This window comes from Apteryx rowi, unplaced genomic scaffold (assembly GCF_003343035.1).
Source record: "Apteryx rowi isolate R43461 unplaced genomic scaffold, aptRow1 scaffold_450, whole genome shotgun sequence".
NCBI classification, from domain to species: Eukaryota; Metazoa; Chordata; class Aves; order Apterygiformes; family Apterygidae; genus Apteryx; species Apteryx rowi.
In genome coordinates this window covers 357,694-381,599 of record NW_020450706.1, presented here as the reverse complement: position 1 = coordinate 381,599, position 23,906 = coordinate 357,694, and the positions used below count along the sequence as shown (strand labels likewise).

Genomic DNA, 23,906 nt, shown 5'->3' with positions numbered 1-23,906 from the left:
TAGGACCATGTTACTGTTTATAGACCCTGGCCTTACAGGCCACAACAGGGTCAGCCTCAGTACATCTAAACAGCGAAATCACTGGCCTTGAAGGATTGGGGCAAATGTAAACCAAGGACAAAAAGAAGTAAAAACGCACTCTTGTTCTGCTTCACCCACTGTAACTGAGATCTTACTACAGAATTTAAAGATCAATGAAATATTAGCGCAAGTATTTTTGCCATTTTGGCAAAAAAACTACCTCTTCTGATTACCTCCCATTGCAAATGTACAATACCCCATATAGCCAGATGACAAAAAAAACAGTGCTTTATCCTTTCATTCCCAGAATTCCACTATTCAGAATCATGCAGAACACCACAGAAGTAGAAGTATGGCAAAATGCTGCATTCCATCAAATTATAAAGGTACTATCCAGATGTTAAAAACATAAGATAATTTTCATTGGGCTTTCCAACTATAATTTTGTCCATCATTTACAATGGTAACAGGTTTTAAAAAAAAAAATCTCATCCTGAACTGAATTTTATTTCATAGTACTTCCATCAAAATATAAAGCAACATTAATAATGCCACATTTTAAAAGAATAATATTAAATACTGTTTCGATGAAAATGGGTTTTCATTGCATTACAAAAGCTAGAGACCTACACAGTTCTTTCATTATTCTATGTCTCAAATACTGTGGGAAAACCTTTCCTGGCACGATTTACTTCCTCAAATTTTGTTACATTTATCTACTTCTAGCACATATGCCAAGATACAACCATCCTTTCTGAAAAGATTCTTAAAATTTTGCAATTTGCAAAAATGAAAGTTAAGTTTTGTAGTGGTTAGCTCCATGTCACTGTTTAATCCGCATAAACGCAGCATGAAGCAATATCTTTTAAGTATGTTCTTATACTGAGGCTGTTACTTGGATGACAGGCAAGAAACGGATCCATTCATGCGTATAAGAAAGGTCCCATTTTCAACACAAATTCACAACATGGCATACTTCCCATTCTGCACGTCTCAGTTATTCCTTCTATGCTGCCAAGGCTACTACCGATATTACTGAATTAATGCTGAAGCATTCCACAAAAATCAGTGTAAAAAACTGAACAGAAAGGCAGCTAGAGAAACCTATGCCTAGCGACTCAGCTCTAAGGGTAACTACAGACTATTTTAAAAAGTCATTAAAAGGCAGTTCAGTAGAACAGATTTTTTTTGAAGCTCAGTATTTCGATCAAGCTTAAGAAATCTCTTAAAACTGGGAAAGTATGACATCATGACATGCTGATATTACAGAGGCTAACTTGGCATTAACAAGACATCTGCGTGGCAATGCCATGCCTGTATTAAGAATGAATAATGCATTTAGGCTACATGTACTTCAGCTGAAGCTTTGTAGTTTTCATAAAGGGCTTCCAGTGAGATTAAGAGATTTTTTTTTCTTTGAAGAGCCATTAGATTTTAAAATTTAAATCAAAATTATTACTATATGCCTAAGGAACACATCAACTTTCTTGCAAAAACTGAAATATTTAGAAGGCGAGCTGAACGAGACGGGGGGAGGGGGAGGAATCGTAAGGAATTGCTCCACTAAGAGCAGACCASATATTAGCTTCCCTATGCGTATGAAGTAACAGAGGCCATGGACAACCTTGCACCTTCACATGTTTTCCGGTATTCTAGAAATTCAGAGGCAATTCAAAATTCACTTCAGACACAGGAGAGCTAAGGAAAGAACAGAAAAATTTGAAATTGGTGCCTAGTAAACATGCAGTCTGCAAGTTTTTATGCATATAAAAACAATTCACAACTGTACGTGCTCAGACCCTCCCATGTCTCATACGACGCTACGGRTGGAACATCACTTTGACTGTTCATGTCAACCGTAAGCAGATCTCACTTCCATGCTAATGCAGCATCCAGATACATAATGAAAAATCTCCAATATGAGCAACAAAAACTCCTTCCAGCGTAGCCTATATTATGTCGTTCAGAGTCAGTATTAGATGAATTAAGCTTTGTTGACATACCTAGGGAGGATGAACTTTTAAACCAAAAAAAAATGAGGTGGCTTTTCATATGCCAAACTTTTATCTACCTCTGCCACGATCAAATTCAGCTGCTTCTCCCTTGGGGAGTATCACAGGACATAAACACATAAACAAATCACTGTAACGTAAACTGAAGTGTAGACCCCTGTGCACATCAGTTATTCCTCGTGTGAAGGAAGTCATCCTACAGACAACCTTTTAAACAAACGTTCGCTACAGCATGACTTATAAGCACGTATTTTTCTTTTTTAATTTTTCATAGCAGTACAAAAGTTATGTAACTTTTACATAAAATCACTTCAGTACCAGAAATGAAAAGGTGGTAGCTATTGTTGTCTTTATTCAGTCAGACTTTTTTTTTAATTGCAGACCAAAAATAAAAATAAAAATAAATAAAACCAAGTGCTTCTCTAAAGCCCAACTTCACAACCTAAGTCGAGAGCAGAATACCACTGGTCCCGTGCACATCAGCTTCCTCAATCACAGCACAGAGTCAGGTGCTGTACTCTTCTTGAAAATACATCTTCCAGATTCTCAGAAATTATGCTGTGATTGTTTGAAATTATTTTTCAATAGAAACAAACATTTTAAACTGAAGTTTCTTTACAGAAAAAGTTGTTTTTGTTTTTGTTTTGTTTTGTTTTTACACTCAGAGTCAGGAAAGTAAACATATCCAACGGGAGCAATTTCAAGGACAGAGGAGTGAAATGTAAATAAGATCAAAGTTGGAAGCACAGTATTTTTGTTTTATAATCCTGGCTGCTATTTACTATTTTCTTAGTAGCATATATGACTACTTATATGGCAGATCCTCCCTTTGCTGTACCATTTTAGCTTAGCAAGACAGAAAAACAAACTGGGAACACACAATATGTGATTTTCAGTATACCATAATTTAGTATCAACAAAACCAGTTCTTCCTCAGTAACCCCTAAACGCATCTTCCAGTAACCCCTAAACGCATCTTAACTTTCTACTTCCATGTATTTTAACATTAAAGAAAACCACTAGTACTTTTTTTATAATGAGCATTCTCCTCGTAATCCAAAATGGACAAGCTGCCCTTGCTCAAACTTTCCAAAAACTAAATCCACTTTTGGCAGCAGTTAGGCCGGAAAAAAAAAAAAAAAAAAAAAAAAAGCAGTCCCAAAGCCAAGAGTTTGGAAAAACTGTGAGTTATAAAACAGAGGTATAGAATGGAAACTCTTATGCAGCCAGACCTGCAGAAACCACCGGCTTCCAAACTTCAGCAAACACCAGCTGACCTTGGATTTCATGTTACAAAAAACTTGCGACTGTTTGGAGACCAAACCATCCAGTAAACAGCGCAGGCATGAAAGGAAGAAGTTTATGTTTTACATCGGCACTGCAGCCGGCCAGCCGCAAGTGCACCGCTAGCAGCAAAAAAGCATGAAAAGTAACCTGGATTGATTTGAATAAAACCTCGTGGTTTAAATACTTTTTTTTTTTTTTTTCCCCTTTTTGGTGCACTTCAGCAGACTTCCTAATGAAAAAGTGATTTCTCATTTTTGGCAATTTAAAAAAAAAAGATGCCTAAAYACAGTAGTTACACTAAAGTTATTTCCTTTCTTAACCAGAAACATACAAACAATTCAGTGATTTTATAGCTCTGTTTATCTACATCCCTTTTAAAATCTGTTAGATCTCTGTCCAAACGTCGTTTGATAAAACCTTTAAAACTCCCTATTAGTAACTATCCTTAATGCCATGTATAAACAAAACTACATTTATGAATACATGGTGTACATTTAAACCACATCTGTTAGAAAAAAGGAAATAATACAAGATAGCAAGGAATGCCATTCATTAGCTTCAAGATTGTTAAGGCTAAAACAAGAAGATCTTAGACTCCCACATCTACTTTTTAATCCACAGACTGGAAACATAAAAATAACTGTTCTTTCAATACTTTATCAGCTTCTTCAACTTTGATTGGAACAAGTAACGCAAATGAAAATGGTCCCTCTCCCCCCACAAAAATGGGGACCTGGTAAAAACAGATCTATCATTTCACAAGCTCTAGTTTTACGTGCTCAGTCAGTCAATACCCTACTTCTACTGTGTGATCGTATTTAAATCGTCACAAAACAAATCCTGCCTAAATACTATTTTAATTATCTGAACATTCAGCAATAACTTTCAGCTTCAACAGAAGGTTATTTCAATTTTTTTCTTTTAATGCTTTGTGAAGAATGTTGTATTTTAAAAACATATGTTTGCTTTATTCACCGTTACATAATAACAGGCCCCAACTCTAGCTGACAAAATAGGTCAGTGGATTTGGCCGTCTTGTACAGGAATACCTCCTCCCTGCTCCATACACTTGCAGTTTCTGCCTGCTGCTTGCTGAAGGTAACTCTGATTTGTTTCAGAATTAGGTCAAGAACTGCGAAAAAAATCAACAGAGCACACGCATCATATTTGTAAAGCTTCTTCCAATTTTCTAGCCTAGTCACCAGGGCGAACTTCTTCAAGGTAACCAAAATAATCACTAGCAGATCCCTTCTGAAGGAGATTAATCTTATCAGTCCATTTCCAAAAGTTCAAGTTCCACAACTAAATGGCAAATACTGGGAAGAATTCCAGTGGATGCTGTTGGCYGTTCTATTTTCAAGCTGTCTCCAAGCAATCGGTCTGAAAAGAGGGGTGAACGTGACGGAGCACGACCACTGCTATGATAGCTCCACTCGACAGCTAAAACAGCAGCTTCGACCCCTGTTAACTGGTGGATTTGATTGACTGATGCAGGCTAAACCCAGAATTTCCCCTCCATCCTGCTTCTTCAGCGTCCCACAGACTGTTTTAAGCAGCGTTTGTAATTGAAGTGCCACTCTGGCAAACTTAAATTAGCATGCCCTGTGCGGAGCGTAAAATCACACGCACGCAAAACCAAAGCACATTCACAGCTGTATCCCAGGACGCTCCCTTGACCGCAGCGGACTGCAGCCGAACAGAAGGGCAACGCGCTCTCGCTGCTGGGTGGGGGGCTGCGCGCCTGCCTGTTTTCAGCGTCAGCCCTGCCGCGTACGGGACCGGGGCAGAAGGCATCTCCTCAGGCCTCGTTAGAGGGCAGCTCGGCCCAGAAGGTTGGGGGGAAGAGGGAGGGGACCTAATGTTTCCCATCGCACAGAGATAAAGGAAAGCTGATGTCCGAATTTGTATTACGCCTTCCCATCTTCTATCCGTAACTGAATCACTACCAACACCCTCGGTCTGCGTGTTTCATCACACCTTTAAGGCAGCCTGAGAAAACAGGAAAGCATCGCCCTCAGTGTAACAGAAACATCCGCGCTGCGGCTCGGAGTCGCGCTAGTTCAAAAATTTTAATTTTACATTCACTTGCAGACTCGAGCTGTCGTAAAACCAGCCGAGCTTTGGAAATACACCACTGTTCTGAAAAGATTTCAAAATCTCTCTACAAATTCAGATAGTACACGTTTTTACCTGCAGTCCAGCTTGTTTTTAAAAGTAATTTGTGTCACGGTATTTTTAACACAGCGCTGAAAACTCGCTCACTCACTCAAATATGGAGACAGTAAGACCAAAGAAAAATTTGCCAGTTCGTTTATGTAACTTAAAATATGCTACATATTAGGAATAATATTGGGTTAAAAATTAATTTTTAAGATTTTTTTTTTCTTTTCTTTTTCCCCAGAATATCCAGCCAGACAAATTATTCCAGAAGTGTAAGCCTTCGGCTCATTTAATTAAGGTTAGCTTTAAAACGTGGGATCATTTAAACGTTCATGCAGTGTTAAAGCACCTCACTGCCAAATGAACCAGCTCTACCCAACCAACATGCTTTTCCAGAGTGGCCAGACTTGCTGGATGCCTGAAAGTAGGAAAACAATAATTTGTTGACATGGGAAAAGATCCCCAAGAGGGAGGGAATTATGTGGAAGAAATTGGGAAATGTATACTTAGGCAAACAGGACCATTTTTTGTCCCTACGTGATAAGTTTGAAAAGCGCTGGAAATAAGACACATTGTGTGCTCAGAAAAATCAAAACGCCACAATGATTAAGCATTCAACCAATACACAGCTGCCAAGTGCTAAACACAAACAACACATAAAAGATCCACATAAAGATTACTGAAAGTCAAGTAAAAATTCATAACCACTTTCATTACTTGAAATGAAAAAAAGACACCAGACACATTTGCTTCATGCACAGCACTAGATTACCCAAGTAAAAGTAGTTCGAGATAAGTCACTGAAATTAAAATCCTATAACACATAATTGGAAAGAGTTTTAGGACACTATTGCTTTACATATTGCTCCCATAACGGAGCTTGCAGAGGCACCGACCAAAACCCTTCACAGATATCTGAAGTCAAACCTCTACACAAATCAATGTTTAGATCCACAGGGACAGCAACCTGCAATTGCAATGCGGGATGAGATGATCATAATTATTCCTTTTTCGTCTCCCTCCCGCAGTTTTGAGATGCAAGAATTCATATGAAAAGCTAGAACGTCCCAGGCACCTCCCAATTAAGTTTTTGTTCGTCAGCGGGCAATTTGGCACCCAAATTTGTGCTTGCTAATAATGAAACAATCATACAACAGCAGCTACAGTTGTCATTAAAAAAAACCAGAAGCTTTAGTGTGGCAGAATCCACACAGCAGTGAAAATCACAGCAGTGGAAAAGCCAGAAAATAGTACTGCTAATGGCAGTACTGAAACAGTTACAGAAAACATACTATTTCAAATAATTTGCCAAAAAAATGCAAAAGGCCAGAGCAATGCCACACTGACAGCCTTCTTCAAACACTAACTGCACACTTCGAGGCCTCAGCCTTGTCCGTGTGTTAACATTAAATATGTGCACTATTTCAAGCCTTTAAACAGTTCAGGGGCTAAAATAATCTAGAACATAAACAAGGGCCTAGCTGTAAAAACGGGCTGCTGTCGAATGGACAGTATGTCGTTATTAGCCACTCTCAAAATAAGCCCGTGTACTGACAATTTTCCACTTCAAGAAATTCAGCTTCATACCAGAATGTGCAAACACCTATTTTGCAGGCTGTAAAACAGTACAATCCAAGCTAAGAAACTAAAAGCAAAGAGGTTGATGATCTTGATTTTTCTCCCCGACTTTGCTATTAATAGGACTGTTCACACCTGGGCAATCCACTACATTTTTCTACACGTTTCCACTAACATCGCAGTCCATTTCATGCATTTAAACTGTATGTACTCTAGGAACTTACACAATATCTTCATATATACACACACACATAATAAAGTAATTTTAAATACAGATAATGCTTTGCTACCCTTTGTTCATAACAAAAAGATTACTAAAATTGCAAGCCTTTTTCCCATTAATTTTCCTTTTGCCTCATAACTATCATCTATGCCCCCGTCAACACGATTTGATCTGGGCTTTGGCTATGAGGGATTACGAGACTCCAGATTATATTTTGCATTTCTTGTGCCTTTACCTAAACCCAGAATATGAATGTGTGCAACATGCTCAAATATCAGTAACCGAGGTTTAAGTTTGACCGTGTTAATACACAACAGTCCTCGGGAGTCAGAGGAATAACCAGGTAGAGCTGGCAACTCCAACTTTTCGGAAATATCGCAGCTTTCTACAGCATACCCAAAATACTCGCACAGGCAAAGTGATTTTTCCACAATCCTTCCCCACCATGCCTCAAACGCAATCAAAGGGGACCATCTTCAGAGAAGCAAGATGACACACACGGGCTTTACGCATAATCTTCCACTCGACACAAAAAGCGCTGAAAAAGACGGGTGCATAGGGGAAGCCTACCTGAAGGAAACGTCTTAAAACGTTAAGGAAATAAGATGGCCACAATAAATGCTCTGCGCCAGTTAGATATTTTATTCTGCAGGAAAGGCCAAAACTCTCTTTTTGCTATAAGCTTCTTTTGTAGAAGAACAAAATTGTTCCAACTGTCCTAACATCACCTCCCCTGCACTTTGAGCAGAGCTTCGATACCATGGCAATGGGTTAATAAATACCTATAGGCCAGATTAGATAAGACTGAAGCTCTGCTAACTTTCCCATTTTGAGCAGGAGATTTCCTACACCTCTGGCTTTGAGGTAGCTGCCTCAATCTGCCAGGGAAGCAGACTAAGAGGGACAGTGACCTTAATCCTCAACGATTTCAGTTAAGCTACATGTAGGACAGCTCTAACAGGGAGTCTCAACATATCAAGTTGTCCTCCCCCCCCCCTTTCTTTTAACCTAATTCAAATATTTTACCACTGTAATTTTGGGTTAAGACTCCATCTAGTACTCTGCCTAAACATGCTGTCAGTGGAGGCGGGAGGAAAAGAAAAGCAGCTTAAGTAACAGAGATGTCAAATGTATAAGCCCGAATCTCAAAGCTGGGAAAGTGCATCTGAAAATGAGCTTCTCTCAATTTACTAGGTACCTTTCTGAATCACTTACGGAAGCTTTGCCTCTCACGGCTTGCTTGAGTGGTCAGGAGGCATCAACAGCTGGCCACGCTCAAAATGCTTCATCTTACACTCTTCCATCTCAATGCCAGGAAGAAACAACTTCTAATATTAAGCGATGGTTTAACGCCAGCTTTTACAATAAAGACGGCATTCAAAAAACCAGAAGCATGTGCACAAAACCCAGGCACGGTATTATCACCGTGCCAAAAAAGCAACATAAGTTCTGCTACACCTGAAAGGAGATTATTAAAGAAGAACATAATCCGCATTTTAAGAGTCTGATTCGCCACCCTGTGCTTTGGATCTTACAGCTTCGAGCCGTGCAGTTTGGGCCACGCACCTTGCRGCTGGGGACAGCACCACATGTACAAACTTTTCAGACAGAATGAAGTTTTAAGGAGCGTCTCGGAACTTGCAATATAAGTTTGGCAGCTGAATACCCTTTTCCCCCCACATTTTAAAGCGTGACAGAAAAAAAACTTTTCATGTTAATAGAGAAATAACTGCTCTTTCAGACAGATAAACTTTTTCCCCTTTCAATAACCAGCATTACAGTTTTAAAGAAGTACATATTTTATAGTAGGTATCACCACAGCACAGTTTTTTAAATACTCTTATCACCTTTTTAGGCAGGCAGGCAACACGTAAGCTCTTGCCAAAAATGCGTTGCGTTAAAAAGGAGGAACTGAATACACAGGTAAGCTTTCGCAACCCTGTTTATTTAAATAAATGCCTACAAAGGTCTGTCTCCCTAAACACAGGGGGGTATCAGCAGACACCTTCCTTGTTCAATGTCAAGCCCCTTCCTTCAGAAAGACGCTAACCAAAAATTTCTCTGAACTGTTGCTTAACACACTGCATTTATTTTTGTAGCTGTCTTCAGCTGACTGTGAGTTGGTTTAATTTTTTGTTTTTTTTCCCCCCTGTATATTCCACAGAGTTACCCATCTCTCTTTTCCAGCTCTATGCTGGAAACCCCAGCACCCACTTAAGTTTGAACATCACCCACATTCAAAAAAGGCTCCCAGACAATTGCATTCTTTTTGGAATAAGGCATTTCTTTCAGTTATTTTGGTGGAATGGCCAAACACTAATTCCAGTTGATTTTCACCATCTTCCATCATTAGATTATGAAAAAGACATGAACATCTGCATTCTGGAGAAGACAGTATCAAAAACTATCATTATCTCCTTTCTTTATTACTGAGTACGCCAGATTACTGGAGTTAGTAAGGCAGCAACAGGTAACAGGTTTTTCTTTACAGGTTTTCCATTTTTAAATAAAATACATTGAATTAGGCACTATATTAGTTGCTTAGGAAGACATCTGAAAGGAATTAAGTGCAAGAATTATACTACGGCACGTATGTCAAGATTGCGAAGTTATGCATTGGCTTACTTTATCAGATCTCACTCAGAATAATTGCAAGCCCAAAGTTCTCGGTATGCTTATCATAAATAAAAGATAGCTTAAAATGAGCTTAGCTTTATACCAAGTCTATGTTAAAATAAATAAATGTGACTCTCGCACTGTCTTTCAATTCACTCTTTTGAACTCATACAAGGGAATTTTTTTAAGCTATGCACATAATTTTATTCATTAGAGTACACCACAACCATACAAACAGTTAAGAACTCAATCTACTATGTATATAGATCAAGGACAGGGATGACAGTTGATTTTATTTTACTAAATGGTTTCTGTGTTTTAAGTTATACTATGTGCATTTAAGAGAAATGGTTTTAATAGACTTTTCTTACAGGAACATTCAGATCTTAATTTCTTTCCTTCGTTGGTTTATAACTCAATTTTCTTTCTACCTAATGTGGCAACTAATGTCTAGAGACGTGTAAAGCAGTATATTGTTTTTATAACACAAATTAAGCTCACATCTTTGCTTAAAAAAGCCCAAATGTCTATCAATAAAATGGCTGCGGGTTCACCTTTCCCCACCCAATACCACATTCCTACATAGCATCAAAAAATTCAAGCCCCCAAACACAAAATAACAGGTTATAAAAAAAAATATATAGCAGAATGAAACAGTAGGTAAATTGCAAAGCGCCAATTACTTTCTTTCTAAACCCTATAATAACTTCACATTTCAAATAGTGAATTACTAACTTTCTCTTCTGAGGTTAGACAAAAATAAGTCTAAGGCAGCTTATTTGCCATATTTAGGATAGTCAAAACGGAGCAATGACAAACATCTGGCTATGATTCTTTCTGGAATTTTGACTATTTCTTCCTGGTCAGAGAAGAAAAACACTGAGCTTACTAATGCAGCATTTAGATTCTTTTAGCATAGCGCTTAATAGGATTCAGAAGCAGTCTGTCCTCCCACTTCCCACATATTTAAGCTGCTAATACTTCTACAGCACAGAGGGGAAAAAAGCCTTTATGAAACGAGGGTCTGAAGGCATGAACAGCGAGCAAGGGGGAAGGCACAAAAGCAGATTCATGTCAGAGCGCTGCCTCTGCCAGAAAAGCCAGGAGTTGGGCTGCTTCGTCCTACAGGAGAAGCCTCCTGCGGGGAAATGCTGAAGATGAGCTGAAAATTGCTCTCCGCTCTACCCACACCACGATACRCAGTAAGGACTACCTCTCTGAAAATTATTTCCAAAGAATTTGTTCCGTTTCTATTACATATTTTCCATTTTTAATGGATGCAAACATCTTATTTACAACTCCACGGTAACTGTATTTTTGTAGTTGCACCTTTTTCTTCACAATTGCAAAATTTCTGCTTTAGCCCTGATGAAGTTCTTTTTAACAGGATTAATGTTACTGCTAGATGTTACTGATAATTAACATTTTTCCTTGGGTACAGGCTGCAAATATTCTTTTCAGACCACAGGAAGTCACAGGGTACGTTCAAACTCTCAGATTGCTTCCTCCACAACTCCATAAAAACATCTAAAGTCCTAATGCAGTTGCTGATTTTAGGACCTCAGAATGCAATGAGTCAYGGTCAACAGCTCACACAGCTGACCACTAATCCGAAACAACGAGCGTCAGAAAAGATGCAATTTTCACAACATCTTTCAAACTAAGGGTGCCTGCAAACTGCAAAGAAAATGATATCTATAGGTAGGCCCTCCATAGAAAAAGTAATTTTGCATTTTTAGTAATGCAATTTGTACATTTAAATAAACCAAGAAAGCATCATATAGGTGAGTAGCAAAGACAGTATCACTGTTGGGCAGAGTAAACATCAAGTAACTGTTTTCATCTCAGTATAGAATAAGGTGCTTTAATTTTTTATTAATATAATAATAAGATTCACACTTTRAGGTACATGAGTCAACTTAAAAAAAGTCACAAGCCGCGACTGGTCAATACCTAATAAGAAAATGCAGGAATAAAAGCGAAATCTTATTTGGCTACGCTGTTCTCACGAACTGCAGCAAAGAGGAGCATTTCCGCCCCTCAACGCACCCCAGGATCACCGAAAGGAAACAGCCAAATCACATAGCACAGCACTTACACAGAACACGCTCTGTGTTTCACACACTTATAAGTAAGAAAATAAGAAAAGATACAGTCACCTTCGGGAAACTAGAGTAATGGATATGGAAACAGCAGGCACAGCAGAAATGCCAAAAGTGTGGGGGGGAGGGGGGGGGGAAACACCGGAAAAAAAATTTCCTGAGGCACAGTTTCGTGTTCTATAGCACAAAAAAACCTGCACTAGCCTAACTCACAGTGGAAACCTTAAACGTTATTTAACTTCAGAGCGTGGCAAGACTACAGGACAAAATTGAAATTCCAGCACAGGAAACAAAAGCTAGTTGAAGTCTAAGGCAAATTCAAACCAAAATAAAGCAAAGAGTAAATTAACTTGTGTCTAACACTAACAAATACTTATGTTTCATTGAAAAGCAAGTTATTTTGTTATAGTGGGGGGAAAAAAACACACTAAAACAACCCACCAAAACAGACAATTTGCTCAAAGCAACATGACAAAGAATAAAATGGAGCAAGAGTTCTAGCTTCGTTTTTCCCATTGAATAGATGAAGCAGACCCACTTAGCTTTGGCGAACATTAAGAATTGTGCTATAATTTTATTATAGCTGTTAAGAGTCCTACAGACACAAATGTATTTCCTACATAAGGAACAATATATAGACTAAAGATTAAACATCACATTATGGCATCAGTTCTGTTCAAYGCCTTACAAGCTAGTGCAAGGAGAAAACTGGGCCAGAGAGAGGCAGACAGTAAAAGACCCAAAATAAATGGATTACATCAGAGGAAACAGCTGGAAGATGTGGCAAGTGATTATAAAGTGTGTGCTTATATACACACACACACACACACATATATATATATATATATAAAGTCTTTCTCTTTGAATAAAGGTATCTACCTACTATTTCACTACCTGGATTTTAAGATATTATCAGTCTTATCTACCACCAGTACCACTCCTTTTCCAGCTATGTCGTATAAAAAGACCAACTGTTTCCACTAACACAGACATATATGCCATATTCTATGCGTCTGACAGCCCATATATCTATCACCATAACACACTCCATTTGTAACTTTACTGTAAATCAATGCAAAGGCTTTCAGCAAGTATGAAACAACTTTCCATATCCTAAATTGCCCTTTGTGGCAGGAGATTTTACTGTCTCTCAGAATCTGCCCCAGACTATTATAATATTTCTGGGTAAAATTAAAGTGGTCATTTTGGCAAATTAAACACAGCCCAGACACTTCTACTTAAGTCTGCCATATTTTCATGCCAACCAAAGGCCTCTAAGTTTAATCTCTTAAGAAAATTGAGAATGCTGGCAGAACTTCTATTGTAGAAACCTCTTTTTCTTTGAGATGTGCTCAAAGTCCAAAGTAACTTAAATTTGCCAACCATGCCCCAGCAGTCTGCAAAACCACCTGTTTCAACAGGCTTAACTTGGAGGSAAGAGGATAAGTGCTCCTCGATACAGCACATGCAAGATTTTAACTAACTAAACAAGCTGACTGTAAAAAGAGGAGAAAAAACTCTCATTAAAAAATTAGTATTCCAATCTAGTTTTGGATGCATACGTTTCATTTGCTTACCATTTGGGGAGGAAAAGGAGAAAGCATAAACCCGCAATTCAGTTTTTATAGTCTAGAATACACTTAAGAAAATCTCCTTCTCCTAAAATTCAAAGAAGATTCCCCAGTATGCTGCCACAGCATACTTTAAAGAATGTCTCCCTCTTWTAAAGAAATTCATAATTATAAATAAAACCTTACAATACAGATAGTAAGTGTGGACAGAGCAATAGGTGGACAAAAAGCAGTGGATTTCAGCTATATTGARCTTTTAACAAACTGTTCTAGATACAACAATAACTCGAAAGACTTTCCTTTTCATTTTGTTATTGTCCCACCGATTTTGTTATTTTATCRGTCTCTTTTATGCTCTTTGGTGAATTAAAAGCTGTAAGCAATGATGAAGAGATAGCAAAYAAGTGTATCCACCAATGCCTGCCACAAGATAAGCAAGCGTTTTAGATGCACCTTGGAGAAAGGAAGGAATAACAGAGAAAAGCCCGTACGGATTAGATCTTTATTGAGGCTACTCTAACTACTGGCTTATCCCATAGGGTTACAATGGCCAATGTGGATCATTTTTGGCAGCTTCTGAAGCAAGGTAGTTAACRAAGTTCCTACATCAGCTTCCCTGCAACTTCACAAAAAGCAGCCCTTCCCCTCAAATTGACTACTTCAATAAAAAAAACAAACATATTTCCAAATAGCATAAAATTRTGCTGATAAATAACCTCTGCAGACATGCAACTTTTTTCAGTAAAAAGTTATTTGCCACATTTCTTTAAGACACTGAGGAAAACAATTTAAACAGACAAAAAAAAWGCTTTTTGCCATAAGCCACATCTTCATTAGCAGGCAGTACCAACAGCATATATGGAAAAGGCCTTTATAGTTCATTCTGGTCCTCAATTCTGCTTCCCTTTACAGACTCCCTTTCCTACCCTGTCTTCAGAGATTTTAAGATCACAGCCAGACCAAAAAGCCAGTTTCTGGTTCTTCTAATAAACTTTTATATGCAAGCAYGGTCCATGCTCACCAGTAAGACAGTGCTACTTGCCTGGGAAAAACATATCTTCAGATTAACTTCCCACACTTTCGGAAGTCTCACTTAACTTCTCACTTAAAACRCATTGTTTTCTTCTTCTAGGAGGCTTAGACACAAGCTGTTAAGGGACATCTGGTCTTTACACATTTGCATCTTTTCATATTCAAACCCTCCACAACAGAGCTCTTGTCCCGGTACATTCAGAAACTCCTGTTGCTGATCTGAATCAATAAACACAAACCACATGGAACTTYTTTTTTTTTTTTWWATATAAAATAGATAACGAAGACAACACAGCCTTTCACTCCCAGACTCAGTGAACAAAATTTCCAAAAGCAAAAAGGAGTGGGCAGGTCTCACTACAATCAGAACCTTGACCTGCCTAGGACACCTGCTTAATCATGAATTTCTCCCATTGCTTTTTCAGAAGACCAGCTACTCAAGACCACACCACCTATCTAGCAAATACAGCTGACCTCTCCTAACTGTTGCCCTCCATCCCTGAATGAAAAATTTCAATTTTCCTTCACAAACAGCGGTCACCTGCCACTGCCCTACCACCAGTCCACTCAGCAGATTAGGAGGCAGCGGATTATCATTTGATATCTCATTCCAAAGTGCTATCATTTGCTATGTTATTTAGACAAAAACAAACAATGTAGGTAATGTATTACTAGGACTCTTTAATGCTACAGTTGCTGATTACGGACCTTTTTGTGTTAAATGCTCTACAGATAAAGGCTTGCCCCTTCTCCTTATCCCTTACAATGTAAGGCAAGAGACYAAGAGGGCAATCAGAGCCGAACAACCTAAAGAACAGTATGATAATAATTGTCTCAGCAAACTAGTTGCCCAAATTGAGATGTTTCCGAGAATGTCATAGCCAGAGAGAGCTTTCTAAGTAAAAGGAGAAATCTAAGATAGTTTACAAGTACTGGAAACCTCTTGTAGTCATGGCAAAAAAACAAACAAGCAAGCAAAGGTACTGCACTGGGGCCCAATTAGGAGACGGAGTCAAGTATCTTCTTGCAAGAAACCACAGGTAGGGCCACGGAGGGCCTTGAAAGCAGAGATAAGCTACTTAGCTACTTGACGCTACAAAGAGCAGGAAACAATGGCAGGATGCAAAAAACCAGGCAGGCAGTAACAGTTGCTAGGAAAAACAACCGAGCAGTTGACTTGGGCTGCAACATGCTGAATGGGCATATAGGCGGCAAGACTGGGCTGGCTAAGGCCAAAGAGAAAGTTATTGCAACAATCAAGACGCGGAACGAGGCGGTCCTGAACGAGATGGGTTTTACCTGGGTGGATAAACAGTAACAATCAGAGCACCTGCAGGAGACAGCCAGCCAAAACGAATGAAGGAATCAGAGGTGAATGAATGCCTAAATTATCTGTTAGACAGGTAAGACTGTGGTATCACCCACAGCAAGTAAAAAAAAGTGTGATTTAGGAATTAATGGTTTTGCTACATAAAGCTTGGTGTTCATGGATAAATATCAAAATGAAGTTGCATTAGGAAAAGGTTGATTTTATTTAGGATTGAAACAGTCAAGAGTTGAGACACCTTTAAGAACTGAGCTGCAGTTGAATTTGTGTTCAGTGAAAAGTCTACCAATGAAGTGCTGCAGGAGAAGACAAGGGATTAAGCATGGAGCTGCCCTTAACCTGTAACAGAAGCTGGRGAGAAATGAAGAAGATAACTGGGATGATATGCAATCAAGAATATTACAGGAGATGACAGAGAACCAAGTCAAGACAGTTTCAAAAAAACAAGGTACTGTGCAACGTAGTAAACTTTACCGAGGGCAGATGACAACTCAAGAGAATCAAGGAAGGGATGCTCAGAACAGAAGAGAAACTAGTGCAGAACTCTAGAATGCAACTGCAGGCTGTGCAAGCATCCCTGAATTTGAAGACAAAAAAGAATTAAAAGGTTTTCTGAGAGGCAAGTATAGTCAAAAAGTTTTATTTTGTTTGTAGATCAAAAGCAATAAAGCAGGCTTTGACTATGTCAGAAAGAACAGAAAGAAGATTTATAAATTAAGAAAAAGAAGAGGTTAAGGTTACTGCAGCACATGGAAGATTTACATGAGAAGAGTAGACAAAAAGTTGGTAGAAATTTGACAGGGAAAGAGAGGAAGAGAAGGAAAGCATCTATGCTAATGCACAGATGATTTCTAGTCATTGGCGCCATGAATAAAGTGGGAACTAGGAGTTACAAATTCATTCTTGATTTTAATTGTTTATGGTAGACTTGCACTGGTTGTCAACGTTACAAGTGACAAAAAAAAAATCCACCAAAATCTACACCAACTTCAAAAATCACACCTAAGGGAGCCAAAGTCAGCAGTTATTTTTTTAAAAAGATATTCTAACCTAAATAAAAAAAAAAAAATTTCCAGCAACTTCCAGAGGCTTTTGCTATTCTATGCACTAAACAGTAATTGAGGGATGGCTGGGTTTGCTGTACCCTCTGTGTCCTCAGGAGGATACAAGCACGGTATCACACTTGACTGAAAAAAAAAATAAATAAAAAAAAATCAGATTTCACGTTCGAGATTTGAACAGTTGGACATCAGTCTGTAGAATACACCTCACAGAAAAGCCACCATTTCCTTAGAGCTCCGCAGACGTTTTTCTTACTCCATTTGGTAAAACCTGTTTAAGTGTATGCAACAAGTTAAGGCTACAAGTACTAATTACAAAGGCAATTTTACACTAAGGTAGAATACCCGATAGCTYAGGTATCCTGACTAGGGCACAACTGTTTTCTAACAAAAGGTCTTTAGGCAGGCTAAAATTAGAGTCTGAGGTTCATATTGAGAATGAAAAAAGAATATGAAGAACAAAAAAGTCCTTTTTTTTTTTTTTTATTTAAATATAGAGCCACCCCATTTGAGTGCGGTTTGTTTGTATTTCTTAAGGCAGATTTCTGATTGCTAAGCAAGCATGCTTTTAAATACTGATTTTCAGAAACACTGCACCCCCTCCAGTTCCTCCTTCCCAAAATGCAGCAACAGGCAAAAGCTTTCTAATGTAAACAAGTTTACTCGAAGAGGATACAAACCATTAAAATCATTTATAATAACAATAAAAAAAGTTTTAAGTCCTTTTGTTTCCCAGTCTCCAAACGAGCAGAGCTACATATGGCTCAGGAAGCAAGAACAGTTTGGCAGAAGATACCTGGTGTACCCCAACGCAACTAACAGCTAAAAATTGTTACTGTATGCTCTTGTATTCAAATAAACGTCTGTTAAAAAACACAAACATCTGTTGCATATAAAAGATTTTTTTTTTTTAAAAAACATCAGAAGCGTCACTCATTTATCTACTCGTAAGTAGGTCAGTTCCCTACAAGAATCCTTATCTGGATGTTGCCTCAAAATTTCCCAGATATAGTAGCACATTCTGTAAGCTTTACATTATGTGAAGTTAAGTGTACTTGAAATCAAGTTTAAACCTCTCTTACCTCAATGTCAAGTACTTCCACCGTGTTGTCCAACATCTTTATTTTGATCTGCAGATCCCTCTCATGGGTTTTGGCAGGTGATAGTGCCATTGCAGTAGACAGATTCTGTCCTGGCTCCAAGGTACTCACTSCGGTATTCTTCTGGACACCCAAACGAGAGCCAGGAGTCTGCAGAACTCTGTATGTTCCTTCTATCTCTCCCATTTTTCAACAGTGAGCAAAGTCTAAAAAAAAAAAACCTAGAAGAAAACAGAGAATTACAGTCTGAAAGAYAGTTTTCCCACCAACACCCATAAGAAAATGCTATCCAAAGAAGCACAGTTACATGTGAAGTTCTTATTTAATGCTCTTCATCCCACTACCAAAGCCAGTAAAATTTGATCAAACTCTGGTCAAAAATCCAGCTGCTGGGAAGAAAAATAAGTGACAAGGAAAAAAAAAAAAACGAAAACCAAAAACCTACTTCAAAACACAGCTAGGAAACAGGATATTCAAATTAGCCACCTGTATGCTCCCTCCCTCTTTACACATTGGCACTTTYTAACTTCTTGACTGATGAATTTTTCTCCCAATTTAACTCCCTAAGCAAGCCATACGAGCACTGGTGACAGCACGGGGAAAAAACATCTGCAACAGACACTCGAGGGTAAAGTAGGCCTCTTCCTTTCAATGGTACCTAACCATCCCATGACTTTGCAAAGAAGTCCGACCACACCTTGAGATAACAGGATCAACTAACTTTCTTCATCCCTTAAAATGATGACTCACGTAAAGTTGTAACTATTCCAACCAACRCTGGCAGTTCAGAGCCCTCATAATGTAGATTTCTGGAGCAGATAACAGTTGTAATCTTATTAGCAAACCTGCACTGTACCCAGATTAAGTCACTCCGCAAAAATCTCAATTACAGAAAAGAACCGTAGTTCCAAGTAGGCCAACCCCTACACAATGCTCCTTACTTTCACGGGCTGGTGGCAGTTGTTGCAAGTAGAGCAAATGTTTAATTTGACACGGGGGGGAGAGGGGGGAGATCAAAGTTGCTGTTTGTACTCTAGCCCAGTTCTACAGGGCCAAACATTTGATGCCATGTGCTGTGTGTGGAAAGGGCCACGGAAAGGGGGAACAAGGCTCTCAGCACTTTCCAGTCCTCGGGCTGCTAGCGTGTCTGAGAGAATAATACACCACCTCTCACCTGCTCAAAATCACTCTAGAAACAGCAGCTTCAAAGGGCAGCTGTAGCAATTAGGGACTCTTTTAGCATGCCARCACTCCAGTTTTTCATAACCACTCCTGTTATACCAGAAATTGCAACGGCTGGGTACACAGAAAGAACACCGTAGAGTCAGGGGTGGCCAAATGACGGCTCAACAAACAGCAAATGAGTTGCAGGTGTTTCAAATGCCATGTGCTCTGAAACCCCGTATGCTCCTGCTTCTCGGTGTGCTTCTGCCTAGCTCCCTCACRCCGTGGGAGCAGTCGCAATCTTTCCACAGACTGCAGCAGAGTCCATTTGAAGAGGAGGCACACATGCTGAGGCTGCAATGCATCCAACACAGTCGCTCCCCTCCGCTCACCCTTGGTAGTAAGTAACTGGCCACAATCCGCCAGGCTCTCAGTACAGCGCTCACGCCAAAACCGATRGGTTCCTCCATGCTTTTGGTTGCGYTTCCCAAATTCCACGCTATGTCTGAACAATCAAAGGTATGTGGAAACTCATGTTTGGACAGTTGGACACGACCGCCACATTACAAAAATCAATGAAGTGTTAGGTATTTGTTTTGTAATAAAGTGCTTTGTCTAAAAAGGAGAAGGCGAATCATGAAGACATTCCTTTCTCCTCCTATGCTGAGCTTGCTCTGTGCAGTTAAATGGAGCTAACCTTAAAAGTCATTTAAAATTAGTGGGGGKTTTTTTAGGTTTTAATCCTTGTGCATGTAAAGAGAACATGAAACAAGACTGGTCAAACATTGTCTTCCTGACCTGCAGGCCAGTGGATTTCAGCCTTTTTTTTACTCTTCCTTCTTTCCTTTTTTTGGACTTGCAGACCCCTATAGGGATGAATTTCTCAGCAGGACCGTAGATAGATGCCTTTGTAGCATAATCACACCTACCAAAAAGCTTGCTTTGATTCGTGGTCTCTCTCAGAACTCATGCGACTCCTCACAGGCCTGCCTGAGTAGCACAGTTCAAAAATCACTACAGTAAGATAACGTCAAACTTTCTACCGGTCACACACGTGACAGGAARGCAGTAGAAGGACGTTCTCAACCTAAGTAGTACGCATACACTGCCTACTAGCTGACCGCCTGGTTTTACTAATGACAAATTAGCAGAAAGTTTTTCCTCACACTTTGTTTTGTTCACATCATTTCAGTGTACTTCCCTGTTCATGTGGCCACTTGCACACAGCAGGAAAGCTAAACTTCTACAAGGTAAATTTTAAAACCACCACAGCAAAGATCAGCAGACACACTTGCACAGGTAGCATCTCTAACTACTAAGCCGTAAAGAAGCCTGAGCTCAGTTTCATGACATCGCTTTGAGACTGCGTCACTTACAAGTATACTAAGTTTTTGCTAYTGCTATTCAGAAACTTCAAGCAACTGAAGTTGCAACAGAACTGCACYTAAAATTAGCACTCCATAAACACGTTCATCCTGGTCTGAATAAAAGCTTTTAGAAGGAAGAGACACTTCAAATATTCAAAATGAAAGAGACTTGAACATTAACAGCTATGGAAATGAGGGGAAAAAAAACAAAACAAAAAAAAACAACAACAAAAAAAGCTTCAAACAGACAGGAGAAGGTGAGTTAACAGTGACTTCTGCAGCTTCCACTTCAGCTGAAGCCAGTTGCTCCTGGAAGGCATACAAGACAGACAATTCAACTCCAAACTAAACTAGAAGTTCCTGGGTATTTTTACTCACTGCAGTGACAAGCCAGAAGAAACGAAAGTCATGTCAAATGGAAACTGCAGATGGCAAAGTCCTTCCTCACAGGTGTTAACAGGAAAAGTGAATTCAACAGGGCACGGCCTCACGTCTTGCTAATGACACACTCCTAAAAATATTTACTCCTAGACTAGTGCCCAGCCAGTATATATTCAGGAGATTTTGAAGGTCTAAAAAGCATCTAGGCAGAAAATACAAGATGTAGAAGCCAGCCACACTTGTCCAGAAAAGAATTTCCTTATTTCTAGCAAAACATTTGTGAGCATCTCTCCATTTCAAATGTAGTTCCTTCCTAGTACATTGTACTAACACTTTTACAATTATTAAAAATCCCAAACAGCCTGGCCTACTACAGCAGCCCCTAAAACTAAGAGTGTGGGACAGTACTAACCAATCCAAAGCTTGAGTCAAACTGCAAGCGCTGGGAAGAAAGAGACGCTCTACTTGCAGAGCGGAGAAAGTGTCCAATGGCGAGCAAAAGAGAGCCTCCCACTCCAGGCAAGCCAGAACAASGTCTCATTTACATTTTCACCAAAGTGCAACGTTACCACAATATTAACAGTCATAAGAAAAGATCTTCCTTACATTCACCCATCTTAAACTTATTTGCATTGGGTGCCTATCCTGATATTTTCCTTTAAACAGAAGGACCATCACCCTCAGCCACAAGTAATTCTGAAGGAGCAGCCAGTAACAAAGCTTAAGAACTTCAGGTAGCTGTGTACTTTTTGTCTTTCTGAAATAGCTTCAAAGATGCAGTGAATTTTATCTTTTCCTTTGATGGAATAAACTCACGTTTCAGAAGCTAGACAGTGCCTTCAGCTAGCAGTAAATCTGAAAAGACAGCTTATACCTGAGGATACGCCTATGGAAGATACCAAGGTTTTCAAGAGAACTCATTCGAGTGCAGTATCTTCTGGTCAGTGACTAAGAGATGGCCACTAAGATGCTTCATCTTTAGCCTATAAAGAGCTTACAGAGACCGCTAGTCTRAAGTAAACCAAATTTCCCAGATGCCAAGTACGAAAAGGGTAATCCACACCTCCCTCATATAAGGGATTCCAGAAGACCTACTGATTGTGAGATACCCTAAGGAGCAGTGAGGAAGTACTCTCAGCAGGAGACAAGACAGCTTTCTTGGATAGCTCTCAAAACAGGTCCCTAAAAACCACTGCCTTCAGCTCACCAGAAGCAAGCTTTAATCTTTTACTATTTTTGCTAGACAATAACCACACATAAAGATTACTATACATTATGTCCAAGCAGAACTGCCAAGTCAACACCAACTGATGCTTCAGGCATCCAACAAGTACAAAAAAAGGAGAGGAAGAATACGAGTCCTCAGTCACATCAGGACAAAAGACGCTCTTGTGGGTGCACATGGCTATCCTTATAAACCCAAACTGTTCACTGCAAATACTATCCCTCATTATACCAGGAAAAGGGTCTCGTTGCTCTGCCCTGTAATTGTGTACTTCTGTGGTCGGAAGCATAATACACTGGGACACCTCAAGCTCTAAAGCATCCCCAAAAAGACATGGAGGGATATACACAGGGAAGGCAGAGAAGGACCACTGCTGGTCCCTGAGAAATCAAAGGAATGAATGCTCAGAGCTCCTGAACAGAATCAAAATACAGATGAGCAAAGATACACCATTCACCTCCTTCAGAGCAACTAAAGACCCTAAGAGTATTCCCTAAACAAGAGACTTCAAAACCAGACCATTTCAAGAACCTGCTCAGCTGGGACAACACTACGTATCAAAATTGAAGTTTTAAATCATAGGTACGAGGAATAAAGAATCAAGTAAGCTTCCTAATTTCTTCCCCTTCACCTCAGAGCACTCCGTCTGTTCTAGTGGCTCTCACTCCAGCTTCTGTTTACAAAGCTCCTTTAACTGATTAGAGGAAATTATCAGAGCGATACAGTACTACTCCCTCACGGCCAAGTCCTACCACCAGCTCGTAAACCCTGCCACCAGATTACTACCTACAGGCTCAACAACTCTTCTGTATGGATTTGTCTCTTGAGTATCTTCTTTGCTTCTATTTGCACTGAAAACACTTAACGAGATAGAAGAAAAAGGTATTCACTCTCTGCGAAAGAACGACAACTGCAATGGCAGAGAGACTCACATAATCCTTTCATGTCTCACCTGCAGCAGCATTTTAAGGGAAGCGGGAAACAACATGTACAAAAACGCATGCAATAAAACATAAAGGCTTTTCACTACTGCGCACCATAAAAATCCGCCTTTGTCCCATTTTCCCCCCAAACCTCCCTCATTCTCTAACCTGAATTCCACCACAACTAAGCATCTGAAGCAAGAAAAGGAATTAGCCAAAAAGCGATTATGAGCGTCCTTCTCGACAGTCCGAGGTAAAAATAAAAGCCACAACAAATGAAGTTAGAGGCACAACACAGCAAGCGAAGCCTTTTGGGCAGCCTGTGGCACAGACACTCGACAACAGCCTCACGGAAAGCAGCACGACGAGCGTCCTGGAAAACCCTGAAAAGGTCAATCTCAGCGACACGCGGCACAAACACCGGGTTAGGTGGGCAGCAGGTAGCAGGCACGCAAACATCTCTAGTCTGAACGTAAAGTTACAAAGCTACTGACTGGGGCGCGCTGCCAGCAACGCAAACAGAAAAACACGTCCTACCCAAAGGAGAAAGCTTTAAGGGCTGCCGATCCCAAGGAAGCAAACGAAGGCGGCAAACCACTTTCGCCTTTCCGAGAATCCGGCCCGGCCACCGCGCTGCCGAGCCGCCTTCGCTAGCCAAGCGTCCACGGGGAAAACTCCCCGGGAGCGCCGCAAAGTTGCAGAAGCCGCGGCGGGCCGCGCAAGCCGAGCCGAGCCGAGGGGGAGGGGAGGGGAGGG

General features: G+C 39.8%; 1 protein-coding gene across 6 annotated transcripts in view; it reads right to left on the bottom strand.

Moving 5' to 3' along the window:
- The window catches only part of FARP2 (FERM, ARH/RhoGEF and pleckstrin domain protein 2), an 89,576-nt gene extending 71,270 nt beyond the window's left edge, over nt 1-18,306 (bottom strand). For all 6 annotated transcript variants that reach the window (XR_003255447.1, XR_003255446.1, XM_026077355.1 and 3 more), the window contains exon 1: nt 18,073-18,306. Coding sequence is in view for 4 of the 6 variants with exons in the window: in XM_026077355.1 (XP_025933140.1) it covers nt 18,073-18,276 (204 nt within the window). In the remaining 2 variants the exon portion in view is untranslated. The remainder of the gene's footprint in view (nt 1-18,072) is intronic.
- Between the last annotated feature and the right edge of the window lie 5,600 nt (nt 18,307-23,906).